Raw genomic sequence first — 25,829 nt, 5'->3', positions numbered from 1 at the left:
CTCTATTTGCGACTCCATTGGGAATTGCTAACAGTGTGTTACACACTGTTGTACATCCTAAATATTGCCTTGCAAATTGTGAGTCGCAAGTGACTCACAATTTGCGAGGCGCTATTTTGGCCGCTGTACATCTGTCCCCAAGTGTGTAAGAGTCAGAATCCCAACTCTGCGCCAAGGGCCCCAGTGAAGCATGGTCCTTCCTATACTAATTCTTGCATTATTCCAGATGCCCTTTGCTATGTGGATGTGCGTCCACCAGATAAAGCTAGTGGTACCCCATCCAGGCAGCATAAATGACTTCCAGCATGGGATTGGGGAAGTCGGCGGCAGGAAGATAGAAAGCATAACCCATGGAGCAGTGTCTTGGATCTGGGGTTGCATGTATGCTTTTTGTGCCAAATGTAGAGCTAAACAATAATGTTCAAGAGAAGGCAGGCCTAATCCCCCAGCTGATCTGTGGGCAATTAGCTTCCAAATTGCCAGAAGAGGTCTCGCTGAGCCCCAGATGAAGGCCTTATTGGTCTTATATATCTGTTGGATGGCCAAGAGGGGTATTAATTGGGGAAGCATGCCTAACACATATTTGATTCAGGGAAGAGTAACCATTTTCCCTGCTTAAATCTGTCCCCAAAGAGAGGGATTTAGGTGGGATTACTTTGTAAAGTCCAGGCGGATTTGCTCCATTAATGGGTCAAGATTACCTTCCACCATGCGTTCCAGGCCCCTATTTACCAGAATACCCACTTACCTAAGGTTGGAATTCTTCCACTGAAAGGGTTACTCAGCTGTGACAGTGCAGGTGATGATCCACGACCACGGCAATGCCTCACTCTTTCCCCAGTTCACTTCGTAGACAGATACTGCAGCTAAGGCATCAATAGACTCCTAAACCACAGAGATGGAGGAGGGTAGGGCCAACAAGGTAAGTAAAATATCATCTACATATAAATGCAATGGTGAGGGATGTCCAGGTGTTGTAATACCTATTATCCTATCTGATTGGCATATGAACTCTTCTAAAGGTTCCAATGTGAAGAGAAATAACGGGGGGAGTAGGCAACCTTGGCGGGTACCCCTACGAACCAGGAAGGGGTCAGAAAGAAAGCCTCCACAACTGATCTGCACTGAGGGGGCCTTTTCGGAATCCAATGACAGTGCCAAGGCCTCATCCCGAAAGGTCCGTTGCTAGCCAGACTGCCTGAGCTAGCACGTGGAGACGATTGTGTGATGAGTAGCCTAGGACAAAACCCACTTGTGAATGGTGGGATGGACTCACTTCAGGCACACTGCTAGAATGCTTGCTAATAGCTTGACATCCCCATTGAGAAGGATATAGGGTGATAGCTTCCACGAAGCAGGGGACCTTTTCCTGTTTTGGGTAGGACTGAAATCAGAGCCCTGTTGCACAATATGCCGAAGGAGACCAAGCAATCAGCCTCAGTGAAAGCCTCATAAAGAAGATGCACTACCTCAGATTTGGTCCATTCATAGAACTCTGCCAGAAATTCATCCTCACTGGGGGCTTTGTGATAGGGTAAATCCAATGTGGCCTGCTCTATCTCCGTCTTGGTGATCTCACCCTGAAGCAGCTGCCTGCTGTCCTCTGAGAGGCAAGGTAAGTTAATACCTTCCAGGAAAGTGTTTATTTGATCTGTTTCTTGGACAATTTTCAGAGAGTATAGGGTTTTGTAATAGAATGCGAACACACCTGCAATTTCCTGCAGCTTGATGACCAGCGCCACTGAGTCAATATTGATAGCAGGAATGGACATTCCTGCCTGCCACTGCTTGAGCTGCGCTGCCAAAAGATGCCCCAACTTCTCAATCCTATTCATAGTGCTGGTATTTCAGCTTCCGTAGTGCATACACAGCTTTAGAGGTGAAGAGGGTACTGAGGTCCATGCATCCCTTCTCAAGGATGTGCCTGATAAAAGTAGAAGGGTGACCCATATAAGCTTGCGTCAGGTTTGCTACATCTGCTTCTAGTACTTTCTGGTGCTCCTCCCTCTGCTTGTTGGAGAGGGATGCATCCCTCATCAGCTGTCCCTTGGTGGTCACCCTTGCCGCCTCCCACAATGTCAGGGCTGAGGCATACGAACCATAATTATTCTCCCAGTAATTATGCACATATGCTGTAATCTGTGTCTTACCTATCGGAGGCTGTATTGAGTTACGTTGAGACACCAGGGCTTGTGAAGTGGCCACAACTGACTCAGATCAGCCTCTAGGTCTAATATTGAGGTCTTGCAGAGAACAGGATGTAAATGGTGGGCCATCAAGAAAAAAATCCAACCATGTCAGATGCAAAAGACGCAACACATCACGGAGCCACTCCTAGGAGAGCACTGTCCGCATTATTAGATACATCAATTGGACCAGTGCAATCTACAATTGCATCCTGGGCCAAGTTCAAAACTTTGCCTATCATGATGTTGACCGTATCTATCTCTGTCAATACTCATGTGAGCTGAATAAGGAAGGCAAGCTTTGAACCTGTGTGCATATACACAGAACCTATTCATAAAGTTTTACCATGAATCTTTAATCTGGTGAACACTTAGCAACCCTCCAGCTCGACCTAAGTCTTCAGCACTACGTGGGATAATGTTTTCAGAATCAGGATTGATACACCGCATTTTCGTGGGGTTGATATGTCATCTGCCGCCATCGGAGAACAACAACGGTGCATCTCTTTGCCCACCCAATCCCATCGAAGCTTCTTTACTTTGCGCTTTATAAGGTGCATCTTGTGTAGAAGAGCTATGTCTGTGTGTTTGCAGTACAGATAGGAGAGCAATTTTTTTATTGTTAAAGTAATGTGAAAGACCATTGACATTTCAGGAAAGAATGCTCAAAGGTGTGACGATATTCATGGAGATCACAATATTCAAAGGGAGAGTCAGAGGGCCATAAGTACACAGGAATGTTAGACAGATCATGTTAGCAGTCTAGAAAGAGTAGTAGACCAGATCAGACATGGGGAAGGAAAAGGGGGGGGGGGGCAAACAATAAAGAAAATGTGCAAAAGTAAGGATTGGAAAAGGTCATTTTACAGAAAACAGAAGAGATGGAGAAAAAGGAGGGAATGAAGAATTCAGGTGGTGTAAGACGAGCAGAGAACAATACACAAATAAACACAATACATTGTGAACCAGAAATCAATTATATAATCAGTATACTTGCTCTGTCCAATTAACTTTAAAACGCCTGAACAGCTGAAACATCCGGAAGGTTCCAGGGGTTCAGTGATCTTGAAGAAAACAACTAGGGTGATGGGAGGATAGACTTTACAACGTTTTCAGGACGTTGGGAATGACAAAGATCAGAGATAGGTGAGTAAGCACATGGAGGAGAAAGGAAACAAAACTTGTTCTTAAGTCAATGAGTTCAGTGGAAAGACAATTGATGGGAAATAGGACACACTGTGTCTTGGTTTTAGTCGAAACAATGCTTCACGTGAGTTATTACTCCTTAGAGTGTACATTTGACAGGTGAAGGAATAAAAAGGGTAAAAGATGGGAGAGAGATGTGTGATGTCCTTTGTATTCTAATCTGTGAAAAGTACAATGGCTTTGCATGTTATTCTATGAGAGGGGAGGATAATAAGGAGATGTTTGTTGGATAACATTTTTTACACATTGCCTCTAAGTTAAACATGACTGTTTTTGTGGCAAGTTACCAGAGGGAAATTCACAGGTTTATTTAGTGACTTTTGTGGTTCACCCTAACAAAGAATATGGTTTATGAATTAGGTTTACACCCCTCCAATCAATCAATCAGCATTTGTACTGTGCAGAACTGTCACTCCTTAACCCCTTGAGTGCTGCGCACGTTCAGCGGCCGACGGCACCACTACCTCCGTAGTGCTGCCGTCGGCCGTTGAACGTTCGAACTGCACCTGCGCAATGGAACGTCCAGCACTGGAGCTGGACGTTCCATAGCAGCTATGAGGTTAATGCTGGGGTGCGAAGTCTCCATCAAAAGCCAGGTTTTGAGGTTTTGAGCAGAAAAAGTAAAAACAGAGAGCAGAAAAACAAGCGAGCAGAAAAGGCAATACAGAGGGCAGAAAAAGCAAGCAGAAAAGGCTAAACAGAGCAGAAGGGGGCAAAAACAGAGGGCAGAAAAAAAGCAGAAAGGCCAAATGGAGTCCACAAACATGAGCAGAAAAAGGCACAACAGAGGGCAGAAAAACAAGCAGAAAGGCAAAACAGAGGGCAGCAAAAAAGCAGAAAGGCAAAACTGGTAGCAGAAAAACAGTCAGGAAAGGCAAGACAGAGCAGTCAAACAGGCTGAAAAGGCTAAACAGAGGGTAGAAAAAAACAAGCAGAAAAGGGTAAAACAGAGGGGAGAAAAAAAAGCAGAAACGGCAAAGCAGAGGGCAACAATTGAGCAAAAATGGCAAAAAAGAGCAGAAGAGGGCAAAACAGAGGACAGAAAAACCAGCAGGAATAGCAAAAACGGAGGATAGAAAAATGAGCAGAAAAGGCAAAACAGAGGAGAGAAAAACAAGCAGAAAAGGCAAAACTGAGGACAGAAAAATGAGCAGAAAGGGCAAAGCAGTGCAGAAGAGGGCGACACAGAGGGCCACACAGAGGGCAGAAAAACAAACAGGAAATGCAAAACAGAGTACCGAAAAACAAGCAGAAAAGGCAAAACTGAGGACAGAAAAATGAGCAGAAAAGGTAAAACAGAGAGCAGAAAACAAGCAGAAAAGGCAAAACAAAGAGCAGAAAATTAGCAGAAAAGGCAAAATATAGGGCAGAAAAACAAGCAGGAAAGGTAAAACAAAGAACTGAAGGACGAGCAGAAAAAGGCAGAACAGGACTGAAAACGTAGCAGAAAATGCAAAACAGAGAAAGAAAAGGGCAAAGGAGGCACAAACAGAGGGAGCAGGACGACAGCCAACAGAGAGTAGTTGACTGTGGGCAAGCTGGACAGGAGAACTGCTGCAGGGGGAGTTGGCAGGAGCACCCGCTCCTGCCAGCCCCTGCCCCTATCAACTAATAACCCAATAGTCTGCTAATTTATCAAATTTTTGCTTTCCCTCTAAAGAAAAATGCTAGAACTGATTGGGAAAGACTGTTGAGGTGAGAATACTTCAAGGAAGACTGGTCAGATTTATTAGCAACTCATGACAAATATGTAAGGGAAGCTATATTAAAGTTCCATTATTTTAATGTTTTTAGTGATTACCATTGGTCCCCTACAAAATAACACCAGGCAGGACTATTACTCTCAGATGAATGCTGGAGATGTAAAAAAAGCCTGTAGGTGGCAACTTAGACGTCCTCTGGCATTGCCTCACTATTCAGAACTACTGGAATTAAATCTGACATCAGCTTACCTATATGCTTTGCTCACACATACCACCGTCAGCCCATTTAGCAATCTTGCAAGATATGCATGATCTTATTGGCTTAAACAAACCCAGTATCAGGTGGTTAGCAACAGCCAAACTATGTGTGTTACAATACTGGCAAGCTTTATGTCTACTGCCACTGGAGGATTAGATGACAGAGGTGTGCTGGATAGCTTTATGTAAGAAGGTTATCAACATGGTGTTGGACCTGTCAGCCTTAGGGTGGTGTTCCCCTACCTTTTTGCCCTTTTGCCTCCCATTTTTACCTTACCTTTTGTTGGACCTAGGACTCTGGGCGCCTCACCACTGCTAAACAGTGCTGAGGTGCAGGTGCTCTCCCCTAAAACCTTGTGAGGCTGGCATATCTGCCACAAGCCACTGCTAACGCAGTAAGGCTTAATCCTCCATAGGCTAACATTGGGAACCTCCCCTTATGGGATAACTTCTGACAGGGACCTAATAAGTCTATCATGTTTGGTCTTGTTGGACTCGGTGCGGAGAACCCTTTCCAAAGATATATAGGGTTTGGGCATTACTACGCTAGGGATCCCACTTTTATAAAGAGGCCCTTTTCCTGCCTTCACTTAGATTAGGCTCTGCAGACTCCCCCCTCCCCTCTGCATACAGATAGCCTGCCTGGGTTGGGAGGTGGGAGTGGTGATTCACACCTTCTTCCCTGGGATGAGCTGTGATGGGCTGTCCACTGTAGCCTTAACGGCCTGTCTCTCGTCACTTTGACAGCTAGGTCAAGGAAGGCAGGGAACATACCAGAACTCCCCGGACTCTTCCAGAAGCCCCTGCCCCCAGACCCTTCCAGAGTCTTCCATCACTTTCTAGCCCCTGGACTGTAGAATATATAAGGGAGGGTCCTGGCCTCACATTCTTGTTACACTGCTGGACCGGGAAGAATCCCTGCTGGAGTGAGGACTGCTGCGCAAGAGGATTGCCACTGGGAAGGAGGCTGACTGCTCCAAGGAACAGCTGCCCCACAACCTGCTGAGCTGCCCTACTGTCTGCTGATCCTGCCTTGCATGGGAGACTGCAACATCACCACCAGAGTGTCTCCACAAAATCCCAAAGGAACTACTTTTCTTTGAACCCCATTTTAAAGAGTCTTCAACCTTTTAAAGATTGCCTTTTTGGGACTGCACCCTTTTTAAGCTAAAGGAAACTATCTGTCCTTGTACCACAGCATTTTAAAGACTGCCCTTTGGAACAGCAACAACACTCTCAAGATTTGCCCTGCAACGCTGTGCCTGCCCTCAGCACTGCTTGCCCCGTGATCCTACCGAGGGCTCTGTGATTGCCTCTGCTTCTGGCGCAAGCCGACTGAAACTGGCCCTGAGGTCACCACCACTGGGACAGGAGTGCGCTGTGTAGCGCTGAGAAGCAAAGCGCTGTGTGGCAGAAGGCTCCATCGTTGCCCCGGACTTGGAGGCACTGTTAAGCGCTGTGCTAAAGGAGCGCTGTGTGGCCGTGACCCCCGGACTGAGGGAAGAAGCGCTGTATGTGTACTAGCACCGGTAGTTCAGGGATATTCATATTGGCCACCCCGTAATCTCCGCCGCGGCCCGGGAGCTTCGGGAGCCTAGGGCGCGTCATCCCCAACGTCAGGGGTAAGCCGCGCTGCGATTGGTTCCCGCCCGCCGGCGTCGCCTGGCAACCGGGATTCCCTTGGTGGGAGTGCTGCCGCTAAAGACCGGGGACGCGACCAAGAGCGGGAGGGGCTGCCGCGCCCCCACCCGTGCAGCGCCTGCTGAGCCCGAGGCCCCAGGGGGAGAGGAGCCTCGCACCCGCGCCCGCAACCACCACCCCAGGTAACGCCTCAGTGCAACCAGGCTGCTGCGAGGGAGCGGGGTGCGGGTTGGCCGGGTACCTTGAGTGTGAGCTTTGTGCTTGGCTGGGAACCGTCCTTCACTGACCGGCCTACGGGGGCTTAATTACTTGGTAATTGACACTGGGGCATTTTTTGCATTACCAGCAGCGCCTGGGCAGCCGCAGTTCCTACGCTGGGAGCATCATTTCTATGAGATGCACATTTATTACGCTACAAGGGAACTTTGGCCTAAGAACCTTACCCCAGTGAATTTTGGCCATTAGAACCTACCTCAAGTGAACTTTTGCCATCCAAGGACACTGAGAGAAAGACATTACCAGCAGGAGCCCTTGGCACACATGAGCATTTGGTGATTTGATCAGGCCTGGGAACTGGATTCACTCTTATTGATTATTGATCTTGCTTGGAAACTGGAATCGTTTTTATTATTGATTTTTTTTGTAAATTGTGTTTTTATTGCAGATTCAGAAAATATACAATCATTTGGCCCGACTCTCCCACCCCCTACAGACATCACACTCAGATCGTAGAGGAAGCATCACACACCCATTTAGCCCACATCCCGGAGGCTGGGCGGCGACAGCTAGGAAGCATTAAAAAATGGTATAGCAAAGGAAACAATGACATCTGCTCGGCAAGGTGGTCTAGGATCTGTTTTTTTGTATCTACCCAATCCCTAACCCCAACAAATATTCTGTCCCGCCGCGCAAATGATAAGTGCGGGTGAACATTGCCATCGTACTGCAGTAGCCCTCCTTAACCAACGAGCATCCTCACATGCGTGTCACATAAAGAGCCAAACTCAGTGTGCCGATCCCTAATTAGGGGAACACTTTAAACAGCCACATCATTCAAATGTCCTCACACTAGGCACTCAGTAGTCAGTCATCTCCTGTACCATCAGCAGGACCCCTAACTACCCCTCCCCCACCCATGCCAGGTGATTTCCCTCTGGGCTAAGATAAGACCTAGATCAATGAATTAACTAGTGACTTTCGTTTTCATCGTGTGAGGGAACCAGAGCAACAGACAGGTCGCCATGTCGTAGTCCACCTGCCTATCAGTTACTTCATTCAGAAGCGCCCCCACCTCAGACCAATACGGCCCCAATTTCGGACAGTCCCATAACATATGATCCAACTCCACCTCAGGCTGCAAGCACCTAGGACACGCCGTATCTTCTACATGAAAATACCTCCGAATCCTCCCCGGGGTGAGGTAAGCTCTATGCACTATAAAGAAGTGCACCTGCTGAAATCGAGCGTTCCTGCACCCCTTCCATGTCCTTCTCAGGATATGCCCCCATGTCGTATCCGGTATGGGCTTCCCCACACTCTCCTCCCATTTTTGTTTTAGGGCCGTGAGGGGTTCTAGTCCCTCGTGAAGCATTCGAGAATGCAGGCAAGTGACCGCCTTAAACGTTCCCGCCGCCATTACCACATATTGGCAGGCCATTGTGGTCGGTGGTTCCGACTGCCCAGTCTTCCAGTGTTTCCTTATCGCCGACGTCACAGCAATATGCAAAAGGAAACTTCCGTTCGGAAGACCGAATTGTTCCTGTACTGCTCGAAAGGGCAATAACTCGACATCAGCATATAAGTCACCAATCATGTGGAGCCCCATCTCCTCCCATTCCATGAGGGGGGACCAATCCCCCCCCATGTGGTAACACTGTCAGCATGCCCAGAGGTATTTCAGGTGCATATGGATGCGCCACTCCTGCCCTCTTTTGGCTTTTATTCCAGCACAACCTCAGGGTCTTTTCCTCCAGGGTTAAGTCCCTCACATCAAGTTGTTGCTGCATGACGATGTATGACAGGACATGCCTTTATATCCCCGCCCCCCGATTCTGAATAGGGCCCCTAAACTCTCTTGCGACATTCTGTGTAAGGATCTGTAGCTGCGCTGCCAGATAATAAAGTTCGAAGTCAGGAACCGCCATTCCCCCTTCCGATTTCGGCCGCCGCAGCGTGTCCAGCGCCACCCGTCCTCTCCTGCGCCCCCACAGAAAGTCAATGGTGAGCGTTCGTAGTTCCCTAAAGAACCTAGACGGGATCCATAGTGGCAGCATTCGGAAATAGTAGAGCAGTCGCGGCAAGGCCACCATTTTGAGCAGCGCCACTCTTCCAACCACTGAAAGTGGGAGGGTGGCCCAAAACGCCATGCAGCTACTCAGGGCTCTTATGCAGCATCCTATGTTCCCTTCCAACATGTCATCGGCACCATGATAGATCCTTACTCCTAAATAGGTGAAGCATGACCGCTCCCATACCATACCCGCGACCAGCGGTGGTTGGGGCATATCTGCTCGCAGTGGGAAAATACACTTTTTGTTCCAATTAACTCTAAGGCCCGATAGCGTCCCAAATTCTGTAAGCATGTCTACTGCTCCCCGCAGCGCTACAGATGTGTCCTCTATGAACATCAACAGATCGTCGGCATACAATGAAATATATTGCTGAATACCTAAGCACATGAGCCCTCCGTATGCCACCCCCGACCTAGCCAGAATAGCCAGAGGCTCAATCGCCAGCGCGAATAACAGGGGTGAAAGTGAGCACCCCTTTCTCAATCCTCTCTTTACCAGGTACTCGGCTGATATTACTGAACTCAGACGCACCCTGGCGGTAGCTGAGGAGTACAGGACTTTCGTCCATCTTCTAAATTGAGCACCTAGGCCGAACTTCTCCAGCACCCTATCTAGGTACTCCCATTCCAGACTGTCAAACGCCTTTTCTATGTCTATGGACAACACGGCTGGCATCACATCCACACTCAGGTTGCTCCCTAACACTCTCACGAGGCGGCGGATATTGGTCGAGGTATTCCTAGTGGGAATAAACCCAGCTTGGTCCTCATGGACTAGCGCCGTCATATGTGGCAGCAGTCTCGTGGCCAATGTGCGGCTTATAGTCCACCGTCAGCATGGACAGCAGTCTATAGGAGGTCACGTCACTGCTCTCTCTCCCAGGTTTCAACAGGGGGATGATCAGAGCCCCCCTCATGGACCTGGGCAGGTGGCCCTGCTCCGCCGCCTCGTTATAGACCTCCTGCAATTGGGGTGCCAAAGTGTCAATATACTTGACATAAAATTCTATCAGGAGTCCGTCCACACCTGGTGTCTTGTTTCTCGCCATCTGCTTAATTGCCCCCCTAACCTCAGCCAATGTGATAGCCTGACCCAGAGTATCAGCATCCTCTTTGTCCAGCTGTGGGAACTGAATCCCGGCCAGGTAGTCCTCTATGTCCCCAGCCTCCGCCATCAGGTGGCTCCGGTAAAGGGTCGTGTAGTAATCCAAGAAGCGCGAGAGGATCGTTGTTTGGGAAGAAACCGGCTCTCCCGTCTCTGTTCGCACACTCAAAACCGGGCATCCCCTTGGTACTGGGTTCACCAGCCTTGCTAGCAGCGTGCCTACCTTATCCCCCTCAGCATGAACCTTCGCCGTGTATTGTCTGTAATCATAGCACCGCAATCTTTCCGTCTCTGCCGCCACTAATTCCTTAGCTTCTAAAAGCTGCGCTTGCAGTGCCCTCTGCTCTGGCCTCTGCTTCTCCCTGTTCCTCAGTGCTTCCTCTGCTTTTTTGACATCTGCCAGAACCACTGTCCTTTCTCCAGAGTGTTTACTAATGCATATCCCCCTCACCACCACCTTGAAAGCATCCCATTCTATTCCTCTAGCAGATGCCGTCCCTTTATTGACAGTGAAATAGTGTTCGACACCTTCCTGAACCCCAGAGCTAAAAACCTGATCTTCTAACGTTTCCAGGTTCAATCTCCAAGTGGGGATCGCGGTCCTCACCCGCTGCCATTGAAGAGATATCAGCTGGGGATTGTGATCAGAAATGGTCCTAGCCAGGTACTCTGAGTGTGTCGCCAGAGAAGCTATCGTGCGGCCGCATAAGATCGTATCGATTCTAACGTGCAGTTCATGGAGTGCGGAAAAGAAAGAATAGTCCCTATCCTCAGGGTGGTGTCCACGCCATATATCAATCAGCCCCCATCTGTCCTGCCAATCCACCCTCTGCCTCGCTACTCTGCGTACCAGGGACTCAACTAATGGTGGGTGCGATCTATCCAATGTGACATCAGTAATCAAATTGAAATCTCCCCCCAGGATTACCGTACCCGCCAAATAATGTGCTAATGCGCCTGATAGTGTGTCGAAGAATCGGGACTGGTCCGTGTTCGGGGCATAAATACTGCAGAGCACAACCTCTCGGCCATACAGTCTCCCTGCTACCGCCACATATCTGCCCTCTGGATCAATAGCCTGACTCGTGACCTGGAAGGGAATCCCCGCTCTCACCCATATCAAGACCCCCCTAGCAAATGCTGAGTAGGCTGTACCAAACACCTGGCCCCGCCAACGCTTCTGCAGCGCAGTACACTCTTGTTTGGTAAGATGGGTCTCCTGGAGCAATGCAATCTGAATCCCGCGTCGCACCAAATATGCATGCACCCTATGACGCCTGGACATGGTATGCAGCCCACGTACGTTCCATGTGATACATTTCAATTCAGGTAACGTCGCCATTGCCGTTTCTCCTCAATGTCCCCCCTCCAAACCCTGCCAGCCCACACCAGAACCATTAACTCCCAACCTTTGAACACCCCATAGAACACCTGTGACCCTCCCCCCCAGAACAATCCTTTTTATTATTGATCAGGCCTGGGAACTGGATTCATTCTTATTGATTATTGATCTTGCTTGGAAACTGGAATCCTTTTTATTATTGATCTTGCCTGGAGCTGGATTTACCTGCTTTTGGTTCTCGCATAATTTTTAGATAAAGAAATTCTTATTCTTATACAAAACTGGTGTGGTGTTCCTTTTGTGAGTGTTTTTACTGTGTCATCGCCATTGTGTGTTGCACAAATACTTTACACATTGCCTCTGAAGTAACGTCTTTGCTGCTCTGCGCCAAGCTACCAGGTCGGAAGCGGTGGTCCCTACTTGGACTAGGGTGCATACCCCTGCCAACTAGAGACCCCGGTTCTAACACATGGTTAATAATTAAATAGACAGATTTGAGTTTTTTGGACACTGCTTCTGACATGTGCCTAAAAGAATACATATTAATATTTGGGACTCAATATAACTGTAGATAGACCATCCTTATACCTAAAAAGATGCCTCAACTTTGAGACACTTTTGATCTTACGGACAATTCCACTAATTTCACCTCCGCTTTCCGTAAGTGTTCACCTAGAAGGCTGTTGAGTTATTCTAATGGGGAACCTGAACTGACTAAATACCAGTCATGGCCCGCACAGGTAAGGGTGGTGCGGTGGGGCAGGGCGGATGTCGGGGAATTTCACATATGACAGGATAAGCTAAATTAAATAAAAAAATAAAATAAACCCATTAACCTTGCGCTTGCCTCATCATCGAGTTGGCGTTGCGGCGAGAGCAAAGTAAGTGGTTTTATTTGAAAAACAACATGTTATTTAACATATCCTATTGTATGTCGACTTCCCTGACACCGCCCACCCCACCACTGCCCTTACCTTTGCCAGCCGCCACTGCTAAATACTTGAAATTGAAGAATACAACAAAGGGAAACAATAGATTGCAAGGGTCTGAGAAACTGTGGGGAAGATTATTGAACTAAGGGGAAGGATAAACTAGTGGTAAGGGGGAATACTGTCAGGAATTAATCTAATTTTTAAGTTGCTGACTACTTGCATATATGTTTGCTTTTATTGATCATATGGCTCTAAGAATATATACAACCAATGTGCTAACTGGAGGAGATATATCAGTTTAAGGTGATGCCTTTTGGGTTGAAGAATTCTCCTGCTACTTTTCAGCATCTGGTGAACCATGTTCTTGCAGGGCTGGAAAAGTTCTCTGTGGCTTACCTGGATGTTATGCGGTGTTCAGCAATTCATGGAAGGGCCACCTGAAGCACCTAGGACAGGTGTTGGTTACCATACAGGAGGCAAAACTGACCCTCAGGTCATTTAAGTGTCAGGTGGGGCAGTCATCTGTAGTTTACCTTGGCCATGAGGTGGGGAACCGGAAGAAGAACCACAAGTTGGATGCAAAGATTCAGTCTTTGATGGAGTGGGAAGTGCCTACTACCCAGACTAAAGTGAGGACCTTTTTAGGACTTACCGGGTATTAGAGGAGCTTTGCGGCTACCTATAGAAATACAGTTGCTTCATTGATTGTTTTGACAACTAAGAAGCAGCGAGGAAGGTAATATGGACTGCAGAGTGTCAGCCTTTGAGGAACTGAAGAAGGCACTATGCACTGCACTTGTACTGTGAGCACCTGACTACAGTCAGCCTTTCATTGTACAGACGGATGCCTCTGACAAAGGAGTTGGAGTGCTGTTGCCTCAACTCGATGACAAAGGTAGAGAGCATCCGATAGCCTTTATTCGTAGGAGACTACTACTGAGACAGCAGAACTGAGTGGCTATTGAGAAGGAGTGCTTTGCCATTGTGGGTGCTTTGCATACATTTCACGCATATTAGACTGACATTAGTTTGTGGTGCAAACGAATCATAGGCCACTGAAATTGTTGTTGTCTATGAAGAGAGAGAATTTCAAGTTGTTGAGATGGTCATTTTCTTTACAAGGTTAGAATCTGTGGTGGAGCTGGATTGAGCCACAGGAATGGTGATGAACCTTTCCCCTTATTTTACCAGCCAGATTCCCAAACCTCTGCTGGTTAGGAGCTGGTTTGGGGTTTTCTGATGTGGGAGGGGTATCTGTTGGGACATAAAATACCTCGGCATGGTAATGGAGGTGTGCCCCTGCCCCGAGTGCCCAAATTTAATGTTGTCGGGATCCGTAATGCTGACTTTTGTTGTCATAGGCAAACACAGATTACGTGTGTGCACCATGGCACAAGTTGGTCTCACAGATTGCAGTCTTGTTGGACCGGGAGGGGAACCCGAAATGCTACCCTCATAGTGGTGGAAGGCTCCTGCCTCTCCAAGGAGTAAAGCAGTGCAAATGCATTGGTGGCAGCATAACATGTAGTGATCAATAGGAGTGAAGTTCCACTGCTATGTGCCTTACTCACTTTTGGCCTACATCAGTTGGATGCAAAGTGCTACATAGCACAGGAGTGGTAACTCTGCACTGAACATATGCGTGCCTGAGAACAGTCAAATACAGGGATAAAGCAGTGCTGTGCAGTTCATGCATGGTGAGTGTGTGTGCTGGGTGTGTAACCCAGAGAGGAATACATTGCTTGAGAGAGGTAGTGCTGTGCAGTGCATGTGCAGTAAAAGCATGCACTGGGTGTATGCGTGCTTGCAAGAAGTACAATACATGAAGAGTGAACACTTCAAATGTTGCTCTTATATTTAGTGAGATATCACAAGGAAAGGGCCTGGTCACATCTCAGGAAGGTGATGAGGCTGATAAGGAAATCATAAAGAGTAGGGATCAGGGCTAGGATTAACCCTTTGAAGCACATATCACTGTAGCTGACATCCAGGGGGGGAAATCTAGTCACTCTCATGGCCGGTTTTCTGGGAATAACAGCTTCGGATTCTCTCCTGATGTGACAGGCAGACTTTCAAGACAGAGAGAAAAAGTATACACTTCAAAATAAGTAGATCCCCTACATAACACTTCAAAGACACAGACCCTAAATCACATTTGGTGTCTGGAAATGGACTTTATGACTTGGTCTTCTGGTAAGGTTGGCTGTGTGAGGAGGGGTAGCTCTGCAAGACTTCTGTCTGTGGCCAGTATTGGGTGCCAAGGTCTGCTGGTTCCCCTGCTGCGTGAAGAGACACCACCCAAGGCAAAAAAGATCACCTTCTCTGGAACACCGGCGCCTGCCTGCCTGCTTGCTAAGATCAGTGTGGAGGGAGCAAGGTCCAGAGGGGAACCCTGCCAAGAGGACTACCTGGACAAGGTGTGAGGAGACCACTATGCACTAATCAGGTCGTTTCTAGTGTGCAGGATAACATCAGTCCCGCGTATGACATGAGAGGTTTGCTGTGAAATCAGCCATGAAGTCAGTGCTGTGCGGGGAGCGTGAAGTCTCTACCGTCTCATTGCACTACCCCTTATGCCAGGAGAGGCTTCAGTGGAAGTAACTGCTGCAGACAAATTGCCAAGATCTGTGCGGGCCTTAGGTGGATGTGCAGTGAAGACTGCCCACTTGCTAGTGGATACCGGGACACCCCCTTAAGCCAGGAGGGGCTGCCTACACCAGGCTCTAAGAAGTTGGGGCTGCCCCACAGAGACTTGAACGTGGCAACCCATGTGTCAAGACCATCATCGGGACCTGCCCACTACTGGCCCATGGACTCCGGACCTAAGGTCAGCCAATGAGAGAAGGCAGAAGTCCCAACCCCCCTGGGAACTCCGAGGCTTTTCTCTTCGGAGCCACAGGGCAGGCAAGTATTATGTTTTTGATTGTTTGGTCCATGCGTTCATGTATGTATAAATGTATGAATTTGTTGTTAGTGTGTGTTTGGTCAATGAGTGTGTTTATGTGTGTGCGTTTGTGAATGCATGGGTGTGAGTGAGTGCGCGGCAGCCAGCCAGGACCACAAGCCCCAGCAGCCTTCGCAGCCATTGCTGACACTGTCCTGCGCCCGGAGGCACATAAAACCTGTGGCTGGGCCTGCAGCGCTGGAGTCCGTTTTGGGAGGAGGGGGCAGCCAGCTAGGACCAAAAGCCCCAGCAGGCTTCGCAGCAGTTGCCACCACCGCCCTGCAAAGAGACATAACAACTTGTTACTCAGACGTTATATTTGTGGGGTGAACTGTGTACAGAGGATTATTAGGTCGGGGAGTGATTTGTTGGTGAAGACTAATACAGCTGAGGTTCAGCAAAGGCCTCCCTTTTTTATTCCTTTTCTCTTCCTTTCTGTGTCTTACTGCTAATTGTTCCTCCCCTACTTGGTGGAGCTCTGTACCAGTTTACTTTTAACATTAAGGAATAGGGAGAATCTTTTAAGGGTAAATTGTGTTGGTGCATTATTGGGATAAGGTTGCCCCCTTTAGCCCCAAAACATATAAATTTGGTTGTTTTAATGGGCAAGCGGAAGGCCCCTGAGGGCATAGCTAAAGGCAAATATTCAAAAATAAGAAAGAGCGCAGCCGAAAATTGTTCTCTTGAAGAAAGACAACCTGATTGAAGAGGTGGAATCAACACTAAACAACAAATGCAATCAATTAATAAGAGCAAAGGAAAAATCACTGCCTTTTATACTAAATGTCCTCCAGGCTCTCAAGTAGAGAGCCTTACAACAAAGGGCCTGACAATAGTGACAATCAAACCCCTGCTACGTACACCAGATACCCTTTCCCCCCAACACATGCCCCAACACATGCTCCAGAACCAAAGTGAACATGATGCCCTTCAGGAGCTGGAAGACTTGTGCATCAGTTGTGCCAAACAGAGCTGAGAGAGGTAAAGAGTCCCTGACACCTATAGCTTGTTCTAACAGGTATTCCCCCCTAGCCTTGGAAAAAGTGCCAGATATTGACACTATGGAAATACCCATGCAGTTACCTAATATAAACATGCAGGCACAACAACAAGATAATATACAAGCAAAAGTTAGCGAAACACATATCCCGCCAAAAGTGCCAGCAATACAGGTCAATAGTTCACAAATTAATGCAAGCACACAATTAATAGTAGACCTCGTTCAGAAATTAGATATACTAACAAAAGAGGTCGCCAACTTAAAGTTAATAATAGGTAACCTATCTAGTTATAATGGTAGAGTTAGGGAATTTGCTCTAGACGAACCCTGTGTATGTCGCAAGAGGAGCCAGATTGACTCCAGAGCTCCTGTAATTAACAACTTAAAAAAAGGTGATAAAAAATTGGAGGACCCTGGAAATGATATAAGAACTGATACACAACCAGAGGGCTCAAGATCAGACACATTATGCAAAAACATTAAGGACCAGTATGGATGGGACTATAGAACGAACCATAGCTATGGAAGAGCAAGACTTGAGAGCGGGAATAAGTGGCTAGGGGGAGCGCAGAAGGTTAGCATCTAGAAAAATATCCAACCTAACACAAATAGTGGGGAATCTACCAACAGGTGCAGAATGGGCAGGGACGGTACTGCATGGGAGCAGGAGCAGCATGCTACACAGCACATGAGATACCCAATTATTAGCCATACAGAGCACAGGCAGACCTTCACCACATATAGGAAAACGTATAGCCCAAACAAATGGGCTGGAAAGGGTTTATGGCAAACTTCCCTCTCTTCATATAGGGAGGATGAAGAGTCGCTGAAAAACTAAGTAATGCACTGGATCCGACATAAGCGCGACTGCCTATCTGTAATACATTCAGATTTACTGGAGGGGGAGCGTTTAACTAGGGAAAAAGTCAGCCCTTGATACCATACTCCTTACACTAATTTAAAAAAACATAGTTGATTGGTTAGTAGCGCTCGATTTGAGAACAGGACCATTTTCTAGCAGCCTGGTGAGATTTAGACTATACAACCCCGTGGCACAACAGAAGGGAGCCATTAAGAATCTGCCAACCCCAGACTACTACCTAATCTCAATCCTTCGCATAAAAACTTGGAGGCAGTCGATTGACAGCCAATGCTGTCTCTCACACTCGAGCACAGTGTTGGGCCACTTGACTTACCTAATGAAGATCTATTCCCAATTGTCCTCAGCATTAAGCAACATGCTATTCAAGTAGATAGGGAAGAAAGAGGAGCAAATCATGTCCCAAACAGCTCCCAACTTTGGAGTGAACCGACACAGCCAACAGAAATGCATTTGACATCATGGAACATAGCAGGGTTGAAACAAAAATGTATAGACTGTGAATGGCAGGAGTATATTAACCATAGCGAAATCTGCTTGTTGCAATAAACTTGGGCATTGGAAACTCCTCACAAGCTTGGGTATAACACATTTAGTATTAGTGTCGCCCCGTCAGTAAGAGGCAGACCTTGGGGTGGTCTTTTCTAATGGGTAAAAATCACCTTAAAGGTTGAAACATCTCACCTGGAATTTCCATCACAAGATATACTGGGGATAAAGGTATTAACACATGACAAAGCTGAGATCTATATAATAAATATTTACAATAAACCAAGTCCATTCAGTACGGAATCTACAGGGTTAGAGCTGTTAGACAGGTTTTTATGTACAATTGAGTCTAGGGCAATGATAATTGTGTGGGGAGACTTTAACTGTAAATTTGAACTGGTAGTGGGTTTGGACAATATTTTTAAAGAGGAGGCTATGGCAAACAATATTCCTTCTCTGGAGGCTGGCCCTACAGTGCCCTGTACAGTTGCAGTCTCACAACTTATTTGATTAGTTTCAGGGCAGGGACTTAGGACCTGAAAGGGAAGGCTGCCATCAGACAGATTGAGTGTCCCTACATTTAATAGGGGAACTACTAAGAGTAGTATTGATTATATAATGGTAACTCCTAACTTCTGGCCTAATATGCATGATCTAAAAGTTGAAATCAGAGACGATAGCCATCATTACCTATTGTGCTTAACATTAGCAGGCTCCCTCTTTGAGCCTATAAATTTGAGAAATAATGATAATAACCTAATTCCAACTCGACCTATAGTTAGTAACAACCATAGAACCCTGATGGGGCCATCAATAGTGGGTATAGATGAAGTTATGCTAAAGATTTAGCACACCTTTTCAGATGTTATCTCCCCTTACATTGAACTGCTTATCCCAGAAATTCCTATAGTGCAGATTCATTGTAAAATGACAGATACATTAAAAATTGTCCAGAGCAAAATTCCTAGAGAGAATGAGGTGGGGAATGCAGCTACTTACCCCAAAGCTAATCAGTGGTATAATAGCGAGTGCGTGAAGTAAAGAGTGAGCTAATATTGGCAGCGAAATCTAATGATGTTAAGGCACTAACAGACAAAAGGTCCAAGTACAAAAAATTACTAATGCTAACAAAGAGAGACTGGGATGATAGCGTTTGGACCGAACTGGTTATCGCAGCCAAAATTAAGGACCACGCAGGCTTCAGGAGATTGATAGCCAAGAGTAATAAAATGGGGAGAAGTAGTATGGATCTCTTCTTGGACTCAGGTACTTGGTCCACCATTTTTCAAAACTATATTCAGAGATTACAACCAAACCAATAAACAACTAGCAAAGGAACGCAACAAACCCCCTAGCAATCTCCAAAATGGGACAAACTTACACCCCATACTTTAGTACAGAGAAAACGTTGGCAGCTATTGATGCAGTTCGCCCGGGATAGTTCCTGGGCCCGATAAAATACCAGGCAACCTGCTGAAACATGATAAAGCTGTTTGGAGGCCGTACATCAATCTTCTCTGTAATGTTGTAGTTGACTGGGGGTGAGTGTTTGTATTGTCAACGCTCCGTCCATCACCACCTTTGGTTTTTCCGTAGTGGCAAGTGCCCCATTACTAGAGTCTTTGAAAGGGGCAGAAATGATCCCAATTTTTAAAAAGGGAGATCGTCAAGAACCTGCAAATTATCGCCCTATAAGTAGGGGTGGGTGGAATTTGTGTAGTCACGCTACACAAAGCTCCGCAAAACGATAAAAAACCTCTGCGAACACGCAAAAATTCTGCGAACATGCAGAATTGCTTGTTTGCAATGCTTTTTTCCTGTTCGCGATCGCTGTTTGCGTGCTCGGGGGAAAATATCTTGCAAACACGCATTTTGAGGACGTGAACAAGCAAAAAATTCCGCGAAGCAGCGGGTGTGGAATTTTAGGCAATTTTGCGTTCTCCGCGGAACGCAAAATTACTCAAATTCCAAGAGTGGAACGGAATTTACCACCCAGGCCTACCTATAAGCCTAATTGATACCCTACAAAAGATCTTATCAAAACTAAATGACTGGATAGAGGGAAATAACATTCTATTTCAGTACCAGGCTGGGTTTATAGCTAGAAGCAGCACAATTGGTCAGGCCTTCAGACTCCTCTGCATGGGATGGAAATACACTATTTGAAAGAAAGACCGCTTGTACTTAGCTTTTATAGATTTGAAGGCCACCTTTGACCTTATCCCCAGAGATCTGCTTGGAGCTATCTAAAAAATCAAGGTGTACACGAGGATCTCCTTGTACAGATAACGAGATTACATGAAGATAACTGCGCAAATGTTAGATGGAGACCGAGGGGAGAACTCACAGAGGCAATCCCTATAAGGAGGGGTGTAGGTCAGGGCTGTGTGCAGGCACCCACCCTCTTCTCACTATAAGTAAATGATGCCCCGAAATATCTCTTGGGGTGCAGACATGATTCACCGAAGTTAGGAGGGGTGTCAGTACCGGCTCTTTTATTTGCAGATGATACTATTCTATTGTCACAAACTCCGAAGGGACTTCAAAATCTATTAGAGTTATTTAGTGACTATTGTAACTCAAAGGGCCTCAAAATAAATTGTAGCAAAACAAAATATATGGCAGTCAGACCACACAAACCATTCAAGAAGCACATTACTGTCCAAAAACAGAAGCTAGAATATGTGCCGAATTTTAATTACTTAGTTATCACACTTGACACTAAAGGGGCATGGCACACGCATCTGCAGAAAAGTAAGACTATTCTGTTTCAAAATTCCTCGCCAATATTAAGAAAACATCAGAACAGTATTAACAAGGCAGTGTCTCCTGCACTTGAAGTGTACAAATACAGGGCACAATCCGCAACACTTTATGGTGCAGAACTTTGGGGGGTTACCTGCAGGAACACGTTTGCAGGGAAAGAAAACACATTTTTTAGGATGCTGTTAAGTCTTCCAGTACGCACATGAATGATCTCTATTACCATAGATTTGAATATAAAGCGCATTGACCACCAGGCTATATTGAGACCGTTGTTATTCTGGGTGCATTTGTGGACCACTGTAGAGCTTGTAAGTTATAAAGAAGGGCTAGAAGAGATCTTAAGGTTTGATCAGTGTGCTAGCCTTCTGTGGGCCAAGCATGTGCACACATGGTTTTGCAAATTTGGGTTGAACCATTATTGGGAAGTGCCCACTTTATTGACACCATCCTCAAAAAAAATCTTGAAAACTACATTTTGGGCATATATGCAAAATAGTATCTCCCATAGTTCAGATATTGGTAGGTTGACATCTCAGTTCCTCCTTACAAAACCACTTCCGTTTTTTGCGCAGTATCTGATTGAAGTCCAACCTCAGTTGGCAAAATCTTTGTACATGAAGTTTCGCTATGGTGTTTTGCAAATCTAACATAGTGAAATGGGGTCGAAAAAATGGTGTTGACAATGATGACTACTGTCCCTTATGTCAACCTAAAGTACCAGAAAACGATCCCCATATACTATTTTTCTGCCCAGTATACGCCATCCGAAGGTGAAAATGGATCAAGCCCATTTGTCAGAACATGGGGATAAGGTCTTGTTCTGATGCGACGAGAGTCCTAAAAACTGATACTTCACAGAAAATTATTTTTAGTGTTAGAAGATACTTGTTTGTTGTCAATTTATTAAGGAAAGAAAAAGGCATGCCATTTTAATGTTGCAAAACTACATGTGCTACTTTATATACTTATATTCAAATCTTTTGAATTTGCACTTTATTCTTTGCCCAAAACCTGTGCAGAAACTTCGGATACTCATATGCACCTTTTGCACACTAAGGGGCCCATTACGATGTCGGGCAGATTGCCCCCGCCAGGCTGGCGGTAGCCACCGCCAACCTGGCGGGGGCAATCTGCCCGACATCCACACTCGTTTTCCCACTCGCCACTGTGGCGGGCGCATCCTAATGCTGGAGACGGGACCCCCGCCCTTAAGGCGGCGGTCCCTATTACCACGAGGATGACGGGCGGGCAAAGTCCGCCCACCATCCTAATGGGGCCCATTATGTACTGCTTAAGTACCTATATGCAGTTTTATAGCATTTGCACTATATCCCTTGTCTAGAATCTATGTAGAAAGCTCTAAATATTTAAATGTACTTTCCTAGCATTTGCACCTTATGAAACCTCTGCCCGTAACTTACATTTCACTCTATGTTTTAAATATACTGGATAGTAAGCTTAGCATTTTTATTGTATTTTATCTGATTTATCGAGTAACTGGTTTTATATTCTGAAAGCAAAAATGTATTAAATACAATTGTCCAATTGCGAATCAAGGAAAGATTATTAAAACTGTGTTTATCACTATGTATAAACTGTTTTTATTTTGTATCCTTTATGGTTTTCTAAACCGAATAAAGATTAATGAATGAATGAATGAGGGAGTGCATATGTGTGTGTGTGTGTAGCCCGCCTGCCCCTCTCCCTGCCTACATTTCTGGCCGCTACTGAGTACACATAAACCAAGCGTTGGCCAAGCCAATAGGTGCGGTGTTGGGAGCCAGCCTTTTGGCTTTTTCCATGCTTCTTTGTTCATGTTTGCAAAACGTTATTGTTGGAGGAGCTGTCGAGCCATCACTAATACAAACAAAAATTGGGTAAAAGCAAAAATACGTTTTATGGCCTAAAATGCCGTCATTGCAACTGATGTCCCTTGCACAGAAGTGAACTACATAGCGTGCATATCATATGTGCTTCTTGTAGAAACGCAGAATACTGTCAATTACAGTAAAGGTAACCAATTTCTGAAGTGAACTGACCTATTGTTGTATGCCATAGCCGGGCAGACAAAAAATATGAATTAAACAACTACAGACCGAGCATTACTGTCGGAAGCCCTTAAAGAACATAGTACAATCAAAAGGTATTATCTAACACCAGATGTAAAGATACTCCCATTCCATGATGTATGTATGTGTTTACAGTGCAAAAAGGTGCTGCTAAAACTTAGGCAAAAAACATCTGCACATGCTCAGCTTTTCCACAACTTTCCAGTCCCTTGTTAATTAGATTTAAAATTCGTCTTGCCCATTTCTAATGAAATTACTATAGGAGTCTGCGTTTGATCACAGATTCAATTCCCGGCATGTGCACTTCACCTTTCATCCTCCTGAGACTGATACAATGAGTGTCATTGAATTAGTAACAGTAAACACATGCTATTCAGAGCCAAGCTACCCAAACCAGTGAGTTCACATTTTAAAAATCCATGTAAAGATATAGGAAAGAACAAGTTAATATGGGCCAAATAGAAGTAGTTGTATTATTTCTAATCGTATTCTAATTCTTAGTATTACTACTACTGCTACTATTACTATTTTGTAGAGCTACAGGGCCCTTGCAAAACTCGTAGTTTCTTCTGTGCAGTGCCCTTTCAAGAGACCGACAGGATGTTGAGATACAGATTGATTTGCCAACATTCATCCCCTTTGTTTAATACACTGTCCATATCCTGTGCGCTTGTTACACGTGTGCAGATAGGCTATTAGAGGTCCAGAACATATATCTTTATGGCATTTCATTGTACTTGCTGACATTTTTATTACACTTCTGAAATTATAGAAGCACAGGAAATGTAATTTCTTGAACGTATTATGCACACACAGTAAACAGAAATAAATGCAGTACATATTTCTGCGTCGTACCTGCTGCTTCCAAAGGCTGATTACTTTGTGCAGCACTGCTTTTTCTTTTCCTTGACTAGGACTAGTAATCAGCACGTCAACATCATGTCCTGTTTTCTTTCCTCTAAGAAGTGCAACAGAAAAATAAAACATGTAAATAGAAGTGATCGTTTATAATGGTATAGTGGTCTCTATGTACCTATTATCTTTCCATCCATTCATCTCTCCGTCTGTCAACCTGTCTATTTATTTTAAAATATACACATTGAGTTTACATCTCATGCTATGCTCTCAAATGTAAGCACAAGACCAGTCAGTTATGCTATGGATTACTTTTCTGACAATACCTGATGAAATCACAGGTAGGCCCTGGCGAAATGTAAACTACTTCTGCATAATTTGCGTAATTTCCGGAATTTTGCGTTATGATTACTGAGCTAAATTCCCAAATTAATGCCGTGTCGCACTCTTATGCCGGATTTGCATAAAAATAATACACATATGAACGGATTTGCAAACAATCAGAACTCAAGCAGCTGATCTTCATGGCACTTGATTTTTTCGCTATATTTTTTTTTTAATGCAAACACGTCTCTGTGTACAAAATGGATGAGAGGGCGGTAAATGGTAAATGCAGGATTTGCGTTTCACATAATTATTCAAAATGTTGTGCAATTTTTGGGAAATGTCCTGTAATTAAACAAAAGCAATTTACACAAACTTCACACATCCCTGTAACAGCAGTACAAATATTGCAGCAACTGAACACTTTACAATGCCTGTGCATTGCTCACATTCTTTAAAAGACAACTGAGAAGAAATAACAAATGTGGCTGTAAGGGAATATTATTAGAAAACCGAAATAGGTAAACTCCAAAAAGTTAAATAATATGAAAGAGTACAAGTGTATCCTGGATTCTTTTTTTACTAGGCATATGCTAGTACTATCAACTTTATTGTTTGATTTACAAATCATAAGACTGAGGCAAGGGAAATCGCACCTGTCACATATAGTGATTTTGGTCACATTCGTCTGGTGCCCAAGATCTGGAAGAACAGACTTCTAATCTTCCTCACAGGAGCAATGCCCAATATGACAGTTACTTAAGAATGATCAGTACACACAATTTATCACTTATAGCTATATGATGTATATCTATCAAGACACAGGATGTATAAACACTATTCACGTGTTTCTTTCTTTTAGAGGAGTTTCTTTATTCAAATCTTCATAAAAATAATTTCCACAATGTAGCCAATGCGTTTAGTCTCCTACGAGACACTTCTTCAGGGCCCTAGCTCACTGACTTTTATCAGGAAAACATTCTGCACTCCATTAACCTTCTCCAGGATTTAAGGGTCAGATGTATGACCCTATTTTGCATGCGCAAACGAGTTTGCGACCCGTTTGCGCATGCAAAATCTAACAGGGCCTTGTGCAATCCCTATTTAGCGAATCACCATTGTTTTGCGACTCACGAAATAGGAATTGCGAATTGCTATTAGGAAGGGGCGATCCAAGGTCGTCCCTTCCTAATAGCGATTCAGAGGCCTATGTAAGAATGTTTTGCAACCGCAATTGCAGTCGCAAAACAGTCACAATATACTGCCCTCTTCCAGAGGGTGGTAAACCACTAGCAAATGATATGGGATCCCCAGGGGACCCATTGCGAATGCAGGAGAAAATAGTTTTTTAGGGGCAGGCTGTGGTCCCAGGGACCACAACCTGTCCTTAAAAAATGAAACAAAAATGTTTAATTTGTTTTAAATGCATCACGTTTTTCTTTGAGGAAAACTGGCTGCATTTAAAAAAAACACTGCTTTATTTAAAAGCAGTCGCGGACATGGAGGTCTGCTGAGCCCCGCAGGCCACCATACCTGGGAGGGCCAGCCATTCCTAATGGGGTCGCAAATTGCAAGTGCCTCATTAATATGCATGAGAAATGCAATTTGCGACCCATTAGGAATCGCTAACAGTGTCTCAGACCCTGTTGTACATGACATTTAGTGACTCGCCAATTGCGATTCACAATTGAGCGCAATTTGCGAGTCGCTAAATGACATAGTCGTACATCTGGCCTTAACTCTCCAAGTCAATGCAGCCAAATTAAATCTCCTTCATGATAAATGCACTGAATACTGTGAAGAAGTGTTGCAATCAAGATGCCTAATTTCGCCTCCCAC

The 25,829-nt window shown here is 45.3% G+C and overlaps 1 protein-coding gene across 1 annotated transcript in view; it reads right to left on the bottom strand.

Moving 5' to 3' along the window:
- LOC144752573 (DNA nucleotidylexotransferase-like) overlaps positions 1 to 25,829 on the bottom strand; it is a 418,512-nt gene that overhangs the window by 375,539 nt on the left and 17,144 nt on the right. The window contains exon 2 of the mRNA XM_078640461.1: positions 23,667 to 23,769. Coding sequence (XP_078496587.1) covers positions 23,667 to 23,769 — 103 coding nt within the window. The remainder of the gene's footprint in view (positions 1 to 23,666; positions 23,770 to 25,829) is intronic.

Source organism: Lissotriton helveticus, chromosome 5_1, assembly GCF_964261635.1.
Source record: "Lissotriton helveticus chromosome 5_1, aLisHel1.1, whole genome shotgun sequence".
In the NCBI taxonomy this organism is placed as follows: domain Eukaryota; kingdom Metazoa; phylum Chordata; class Amphibia; order Caudata; family Salamandridae; genus Lissotriton; species Lissotriton helveticus.
This window is presented reverse-complemented; position numbering and strand designations above follow the sequence as displayed.